Genomic DNA, 9,448 nt, shown 5'->3' with positions numbered 1-9,448 from the left:
GGATTTGGCCCAGAAGTTGATTGAGAGCCCAGTCCAACTGCAGAGGTCCTGAAAAAGAAGGGCCAACACTGCAAGTACTGACTCTTTACATAAATGTCATGTTATTGTCAATAAAAGCCTTTGAAATGTATGAAGTGTTTGTAATTATATTTCAGTACATCACAGAAACAACTGAAACAAAGATCTAAAAGCAGTTCAGCAGCAAACTTTGTGAAAACTAATATTTGTGTAATTCTCAAAACTTTTGGCCACGACTGTACTATTTTAAGAACCTCTTATTTTAAAACACTCTTATCGTCTATATGTATATATAAAAAGAAAGGACACTGTCCTTACATTGGTCAGAACTCTTTACATTGGCGGACCCGAAACCAGTCTAAAAAATTTCTGTCTGTGGCAGCATCACACAAAACTGTCCGTCTAGACGTTACTGAATCTCCTGCAGTCCTTAGATCTCTACCTGAAGTTTAATCTGCACCATCAGTGAATTTAAATGTGGAGTAAAAGTGATGTTATGAACAGTTATGTGTGGGATTTAATAATCTACTGTAAAATAATCTACTAATGCGCTACTGTCTCAATGTAAACAAACACCTGCACCAATAGATATTAATTAGAAAAGATAAAGTGAATATTTTGACTGGGATTAGTTCATATTTTCACTTTGGCTGAAATAACAGCGCTGAAGTGGTATAAGTGAATTTTAACACGCTGGAGTGGTTTTAAGACAAAACTTCATCTTTATCCTTTGATCTACTTTTTCCATTTCTCATCTGTGATTCACTCTCCGATTACCGAACAGGGAGTGTATTTGTCTGAGCACCAAAGAAGGACAACTTAGTGTAAACAAGACGTAAAAACACGAACTTCTCTATATCCTCTTTCACACTGATTGTAATAGGATGGAATGACAGTAGATTCAAAATCTTGCCATGAACTGGGTAAATTACAAACGATTTCCTGATAGTCACAAATCCAATGGAAACCAATAACATATCACACACCAAACCATATTTTGTAAGATCAGTTTAAAAAAAATAAAAGGTTCATCTTTCTTACAGATAGACATGTACGTGGCCTTTAACCTAAAATAATAATCATCTCACTGATTACATTGAAGATCATCAGATTATTTTTAACTTCAACCTTCTAACTCTTAACTGTTAACGATGCGTACTAACACTAGCTGTATTTAAAGTGCATTGTATTCTGATATTATCGTACTTTGCTGTGTGTTTTCCATCTCTTACTTTTGTCGCCTCCATCCCTGTTACACCACCTGCTTTAGTGAGATTCATGAGCTTTAACAGAACCTGAAGCACTGAAGGGGCTGGATGAGGGTTCAGATAGTTCCTCTTAGTTAGAGTGAAGGGGAACGCTAACGGTACAGGAAACACAGACGCTCCCTGTATAACTGTGTGGGATAGATTTGGATAGGGGAGGCTCCAAGGGCATAAATTTAACCATTTATACACACACACACACACACACACACACACACACACACACACACACAGAGCTGTAGAGAGAGAGAGAGAGACGTATGTTTAGTTTAGTCATTTATAATTCAGTAAAATCTACTGGAATACAGAGTACAACAAAATAGAGTGTACAATTCTAATGTTCAATATACAAACACCATCTCACACACACACACACACACGCACACACGCGCGCACACACGCGCGCACACACACGCGCGCACACACGCGCGCACACACGCGCGCACACACGCGCACACACGCGCACACACGCGCACACACACACAGACACAAGGTGAAAAAAAGGGGTTGATGAACAGCTTGTTGAATTTTGACCTTTAACACAGCATTGTGTGATTAGCTGTCAGTAATACTGGTGCTTGGTACAAAACACAAAAACACAGACACACACACACACACACACACACACACACACACATACATACAGAGCTTATAAACACTCCACTGAAATAATAATAATAATAATAATGATAGTGTGTGTGCGGTGTGTAACTCTCTCGCTCTCACATACACATCACTCACCCCCCTTACCCCCCCCCCTTTACCCATCCGTCAGTTCCCTCCATCCTGTGACATCATCACAGTGGCAGTCCAAACGTAAATGCTGGTTTTGCATCACTAATGCAAAAAAAAAAAAAAAACATAATAACTCTCTGTACAGGTATAAAAGTGAGTACACACACACACACACACACACTCCTCTGTGTGTAGTCAGTACATCCTCCTGTGTAGTGTTATTCCTGTCTGTAGTGCCGTGGTCAATCACACACACACACACACACACACACACACACACACACACACACCCCCCCACCCTCGAGACTCCGGACTGTTCTGCTGGTGTGCGTGCGTGCGTGCGTGTGTGTGTGTGTGTGTGTGTGTGTGTGTGTGTGTGTGTTTTCCATGATAATCTCTATTTATAACTCCATGTCTTTGTGCCATTATTACTTCCTGTCTGTGCATTTCCACTTCCTGATTGGCTAGTCCGTGTCTGTGCATGTGTGAGAGTGTGTGTGTGTGTGTGAGAGACCGTCTCCGCCTCCTTTAACTGTGTGTGTGAGCGGTGACTTCCTGTGTGTGTGCCTCTGCTTGCTGTGGGCGGGGCTCCGTGTGTGTCGTGTGACTGTCAGACTGGACGTGTATCTGCACGGGAAGCTGCGTGCTGTGGGCGGGGCTCTGTGGGTGTGGGTGGGCGGAGCCTGTCCCAGGGGGCAGGGCCAGGGTGATGGGGGTGATGGTGATGATCTTTGCGAGCTGTAGCGTGATCTTGTCGTTGTTCTCCACCGTCTGGATCAGAACCTTGGGGGGCGAGGCTCCGGTCGCCGTGGTAACGCTGGAGGTGGGCGAGTTTGCCGTCGGGATGGCGACCGGCGAGATCTTTTGACCCAGGGGCGTCGTCATGACGACAGGGACCTGCATAGCGACTCGTACAGTCCTGTGTGGAGACGGAGAAGACGTTTTACACACACACAGAGGACAGGATGAACACACACACACACACACACACACACACACACACACACAGTACCTGGGTGCGCTGGCATTAGGGATGACCGTGGCGTGCGGCGGCTCTGTCGGCGTGGAGACGGTCACTATGCGTTGGATGGGCGTAATGATGGGTGATGGTTTGGCTTTGGGAGAGGTGGGGCTTATGACTGGCCCCGCCCCCCTTAGAATGCCAGTAGTTTTATGGAGATCAGCAGCCATCACTTGCTCGTAAGTCCCGCCCAGTTCTTCTGCTTCACACTTATCGTCGTCAATGATGACGATGTCTTTAGGCATCTCCTTAAACTGGTACACCAACCTCTGACCTTCGACCTTCGACAGGATCCCTCTCTGATAGTAGTACCTACAGGGAGAGACAGAGAAAGACGAGTGAAAGAGAGAGACTGTTAGTGAAGTGTTATTCCTCCCTGTTCTCTATATAAACAGTGTTATTACAGTAACGGGTTCCGCCTCCTCTTCACCCCTGCGTGCGTGCGTGCGTGCATGCGTGTACCTGAGGGCGCGGCCCATGGTCTCGTAGTTCATGTCAGGTTTGTTCTTGTGTTTGCCCCACAGCTTGGACACGGCCTTGGAGTCCACCAGCTTGAAGATGCCTTTCTCTCTCTGAGTCCACTTAATGTACCTGGGACACGTGTTCTTATCCTGCAGCAGGTCCAACAGGAACTCCCACAGGTACGTACTGCCTACAACACACACACACACACACACACACACACACACACACACACACGGACATCAACCATCTCCTCCTCACACACACGATAATATCATATATGCTCACTGGACACTTTAATAGGAACACCTGTTCTGCTGCGGCGCAAAAGGTTTACTTCTGATACGACGGGTGTTCCTAATAAACTGGACAGTGAATGTTCACACACTTACCCCTTATCCCACACACACACACACACACAGAGACTAACCTTTTCCTTCTCTCGACTTCTTCTTGATGCCTAAATCAGGTGAGCCATTGGGGATGGGGTGGGGCTTAGTGGGCTTCCTCCCAGCTGCAACACACACACACACACACACACACACACACACACTTCTAGGGTTAGGGTCACGTTGTACAAATATAAACCTTACTAAAATATAACAGAAAATATATAAATAACTTTTAACACCAGCAGCGACACAATGATGTGGCATCACCTACAGAGAGAGGAGGCGGAGCAATGTGGGTGGGGCTAAACATCATAAGTGAACTGAGATTTACATTCAGTTATACTGCAGAATACTGCTCTCTACTGGTCGTGTGATGACATTTATTATTGTGTGTGTGCGTGTGTGTGTGTTCTTACCTTTCTTTTTCCTCCCGTCCCTCTCTATCACTCTCGGTTCCTTGATTAAGGTAACAACTTCCATAGGCTCCACCTCCTCTGTGCTGACCTCCACCACCGTCTCCGTGACAACATCAGGGCGCATGGCGGCGTGCAGGAACTCCGGGGTGGATGGGCATGCAGGGACAAAGACATCTACACACACACACTTACTTCAGCACAAGTGCTCTTCTGAAACATTAACTGAAAATGCAGACGTTCAGAAAGCCGCGTGTGTGAGTGTGTGTACCTGGACTGCGGTCTCCGCGTAAGCTGGATGGTGAGTCCATGTGTAACAGAGCTTCTGCTGCTTCAATAGTTTTATCAGTGCAGTGCACATTGGAGACCCCGTGTACTGATGCCTCCACTGTAACACACACACACACACACACACACACACACACACACAGTTAAAGCAGTGAAATAGGCATACTGTATGTTGTTATTGTATAACTGAACACACCGGTGTTTTTAATGTTTTACAACAGGAATATGGTTTAGTCACCATTAAGTGTTGTGACTGGGGGCGTCGTGTCACATGACCCACAGCCTGAGACCCCAATCCTCTTCACGCCCCCTCCCCTCACCTGTCCCTGTCCATCCACCCCTCCTCCCACACACACACACACACTCCTGCACTGCCCATGTTTGGATGTGAGTGCCTTCCATGCTATCTTTAGACATTACACACACACAGGTATACGTCAGGGGATACACACCATCATGATGAAGTTTAAAAGTTCCTCACTGGCATAAACACACACACACACACACACACACACACACACGATTAACAGCCAGTCCCAAACCTCCTTTTATGCACAAAAACTCTATTTAGGACACACGGTGCACGTTTAAGTGAGACACATCCTCTGTGTGTGTGTGTGTGTGTGTGTCTCAGTCTCAGAATAGCAGCGCTGCTCTCCCACTTCCCTGTTTACACGTTTTCCCTCCACTTCGCTTCCTGCCCTCCCAGCCCCGCCCCCTTTCTCTGATTGGACGTGTTCAAGAATGACGCACGCGCAAAGCGCGCCAGAGGAACGGCTGTGCTGAGAATTTCGAACGCAGCGCGTGCTCCTATTGGACGAACCCGCGCGTCAATCAAGGTGTAACCACGCCTCCCGCCCCCTCCCCCTCCACACCAGCAGCGCTTCCGGTATCTAAATATTTCTGGGAAAATAAACCAGATTTCAGTTAATAAACAAACAAAATAGTCGATCAGTTGTGATGTCTTTATACACAATGAGGTTTATTAGGAGATATTAATTGGAATGCGCGGGTTAGAGAGTGTCTGTACAGTTACACAGGATAACGGGACTGAGCGGAATCACTGAGGAGTACACACACACACACACATATATATATAAATAACACACACACACTCATATAGACACACACGCGCGCTAGATTCACATTTATAACATTAATATCCCGGTCTGTGTGAACAGCGCGCTGTAATCCGGTTATAACGCTATATTAACACACACACACACACTGACTGAACGCGCTGGAGTTATAAACGCACAGTGTGTGTGTGTGTGTGAGAGAGAGAGAGACAGACAGACAGCGTGGCAGAAACAGCGCGCGCCGCGTCCCGAATGCAGCGCTCGCTCTCACGCAGGGACACTACGCAGGGCACGTGCGTTATTACGTCACTCACTGCGTAGTGCACGCACGGGAGACCCCGCGCAGGCGTTTGGGACGCGGCCCCGCGCGCGCACACTTCCTGGTTTCGCCTCCAAGCCCGTTATTTTTTTTTATTACAACCCCATTAACACACACACACACACCGTTACACTGCACACGTTTACACACCTGCAGTAAACACAGTTAAACACAGAATGTTAATGAGTATAGACGAATGTGAGCGCAGCCGCTGTGCAGGTTTAACACCCCGAACCGAGCCAAGGTGATCCACTTCCTGCAGTGTGTGTCCTCCGCTAAGTCCGTCCACACACACACACACACACACACACTGCACCCATGGAGAGGAGCTTGACACGAACACACTCGAGTGATAAGGCTGAAGGTTTGTGGCGCTGTGCTGCCGTTACCTGCCCTGATGAGTAAATCCAGCTGGTTAGCGGCTCCCTCATGAAGCGACGTCGCCATGTTTAGCTTCACGTTCATACACATTGACTCGCGTTATTTTCTTTCTTTCCCACCCGCACTCCGCTAGTTCCCGCCTCCCGCGCGCGCCCATGGACCGGTCCAGCTGCACCGCGATTGGCCAGCAGCGCGCATTCCCGAGTCGTCAGCCAATCACAGGGCGGGGAGGCAGAACGGCTCGGAATGTGGGTGAGAGGAGAAACAGCGCCGCTGACGCGCGTGCCGAGATCAGTGCGCCGCTATTAGCGCCGAAGCCCCGCCTCCAGATCCCTCCGCGCACTATATCACACCACATGTACCTCGCTTTAAATACAACGGAACATAAATAACATGTCTTATGTGAGATAAATAATAAAACGTTTAAAGGGTTAGTGAACTGACAGACTTACGGACCACCTTAAGATAATTAAATAAATAAAACACTACTAATAAAATACACAAACCTGTGACGATGCTGATCATATTTTCGCAAAAATATTAAAAAAGTTTATACAGTTGTACCTCAGCGTACGAAAGCTCTGCCTCACAATATTTACCTCGAGACCTGAAATCAGAACGTTTTCCTGGTCATATAAAGCATTTTTAGTACAAGTGGCCGGACCGAACGTCGAGTACGTCCTGGAGCCGATCTAAACTTGTCTGTGTCAGCAGAGCAAGGTTACATTTTTTTTTATTTTTTGCATTATGCATAAGATTTTGTGAAGACGTAGCACTGGGGGTCCCAAGAATATTATTAAGGACGGTAGCAAGAAGAAAAGTGAGCCACTTTCAGTTTGTGTTTTAAAGCAGCCAGCGCCAAGAGGAATCATAAATCAAGGTTAAGTGAGCTTTAATGTCTCTTTATTTCATATTTGACTTAATTTGCATGTCTTTTTTTAATGTACTGATTGTTTTTATATGCAAAAATATGATTCTAGTGTTGAAAATTGGTCATTTTTAACGTAGAACAAAATCTCGCCTTAAACTCGTCTCCGGAAAGGATTAATTGGTAAGGACCGCTGCAATTTATACAGCAAGAGAGTCAGGAGCAGGAAGGGCGAGAGTGTTCGGGTGTGACCGTACAGGCCCAGGTGATGCAGGTCACTGCTGTAGTTCAGCACACAGTCACATGGGGGCAGTGTCAGTGTGCAGCTAACGCTAATGTCTTTCAGTGTTAATGTTTTACTTTATATTTATAGAAAATGTGTTAAAAGTGTGTGTGTGTGTGTGTTACCTGTCTCCACTACCTCGGTCTCCACTTCTTGTTCCTCAGCGACGCCCTGCATCAGCTCCGTGTTCTCATCGTACACAAACACCTGTGCAGGTGAGCACGCCTCCTCTTCCTCCTGATCACACACTCCCTCTACCTCACACACATCCTCACACACATCCTCAACCTCACACACACCTTCACACACTCCCTCCACCTCACACACTCCCTCTTCCTGTCATACAGTGAGAGAGAGAGAGATCAGTCTAAACAGGCTGATGTGTAGATGTGTTATCATGTGTGTGTGTGTGTGTGTGTGTGTGTGTACCTGATGTAGATCCTCCACTGCAGTGACGTACTGCAGCACAGCTCCTCCACTGTCTACCAACACCACCGACGTCATCCCTCATTCCCTACACACACACACACACACACACATACACACACAGGTCAGGTCCACAGTCTCCTCCCACCAGCACTGAGAGTTTGTCCGTGTCTCTGTATATGTCCGTAGTCCTGTAAGTTTCAGCGTCTCGTCGTCCCGTCTCTCTCTCTCCTTTCTGCTTATCTTACTAAATGTGTGTGTGTGTGTGTGTGAACTCATGAATGCAACATCACATGACCAAGTACAAGGCCACTTTTGTTTCTACACCAGACTCACCACACACTCCAGTGAGACAGACACACACACACACACACACACACACACACACATACGTACATACATATTTATATATACAGTCTACAGCCTACGGACTGAACACACACTCAGTAATTAGAGCGTATTTATTTATTTACTTATTTGTTTGTGTGTGTGCACTCTGTGTAAAAGGACTCTGCTTTTCTACTGAATTTGAATAAAGAACACAAACAGTTCAAATATAATAAATACTGACTCTTATGAACCGATATGATAACAGCGTAACCTCTTTAACTCTTCCACACAGACACAGGTAGAGATACAGAGTTTATCCAGAATAAATACTCAATCTAAAAGATGCTAAACATAACAAACTGATAATAAATCTCTCAACAGATACAGGCATCTAGTTACCCACTACTGGATCTATTGAAAATATAATAAATATAATAAACTACTGTTCAGGTACTGACAAGTCCAGAACTCACCAGAACACAATATAATAAAATAACAGAGTGTTTAGAATAACTGTTATAATACACTGATGTTTCAGATGTTTTATCATCTGTATAACCAGGTGCTAATGCGCAGATAAGTCTCACACACACACACACACTGTACCAGGTGACTAACCTGTCACTTTACACAGATACACATGAACACTCTGCATTAGCATTAGCATCAGCTAACCACCGAGCTGTATTGGTCGTGCGGGGCTTCCGGGGTTCGGGGGAGGAAAGCGGGAACATTCCAGAATCCTCGGGACTTTGGTCTCTGTAAACATGTCACAGCTCACTTACATCAGCTACACAGTCCGTTAGCAGCACGGCTAATGCTAAAGCTAACAGTCAGACTGCTGCACAAAGCGCACAGTGATGCTAGGCTAGGCTAGCAAGATATAAACAAACAGAGCGAAGATAATTGTGATAACCGACATTACCTTCAGTATAGCGCAGTGAACACACAGTCAGATGGAGTGGTAAAGAAAGGTTTATTATAAACAAGGCGCGTCCTCAAAGCGCTGATATTTTAGTACGTTATTATCGTATTAGCTCTTTGGCTAAAATCTATCTAACCTTTCGAAAAATACGCGATTCGGTACTGCGCATGCGCCCCGTCAAACGCCAGCGAGCTCCGATATTACACTACGCATGCGCGAACATTTGTTTTACACATGTGCGCC

At 46.0% G+C, this 9,448-nt stretch overlaps 1 protein-coding gene across 2 annotated transcripts; it reads right to left on the bottom strand.

Annotated features, from left to right (window-relative positions):
• Positions 1-2,362: 2,362 nt before the first annotated feature.
• Positions 2,363-9,371, bottom strand: elf2b (E74-like factor 2b (ets domain transcription factor)). 2 transcript variants are annotated; one of them, XM_053479363.1, is made up of 9 exons: positions 9,206-9,371; positions 7,954-8,038; positions 7,650-7,860; positions 4,578-4,694; positions 4,310-4,483; positions 3,932-4,015; positions 3,502-3,691; positions 3,031-3,351; positions 2,363-2,937 (listed from the first exon to the last, which is right to left on the bottom strand). In XM_053479363.1, exons 2-9 carry the CDS (start codon positions 8,026-8,028, stop codon positions 2,547-2,549), a joined length of 1,563 nt encoding a protein of 520 aa, XP_053335338.1. In that variant the 5' UTR covers positions 8,029-8,038; positions 9,206-9,371; the 3' UTR covers positions 2,363-2,546. The 2 variants fall into 2 exon arrangements, with proteins under 2 accessions (XP_053335338.1, XP_053335339.1); XM_053479364.1 differs by lacking the exons at positions 7,650-7,860; positions 7,954-8,038; positions 9,206-9,371 and adding an exon at positions 6,382-6,537.
• Between the last annotated feature and the right edge of the window lie 77 nt (positions 9,372-9,448).

This window comes from Clarias gariepinus, chromosome 20 (assembly GCF_024256425.1).
Source record: "Clarias gariepinus isolate MV-2021 ecotype Netherlands chromosome 20, CGAR_prim_01v2, whole genome shotgun sequence".
NCBI lineage: Eukaryota > Metazoa > Chordata > Actinopteri > Siluriformes > Clariidae > Clarias > Clarias gariepinus.
This window is presented reverse-complemented; position numbering and strand designations above follow the sequence as displayed.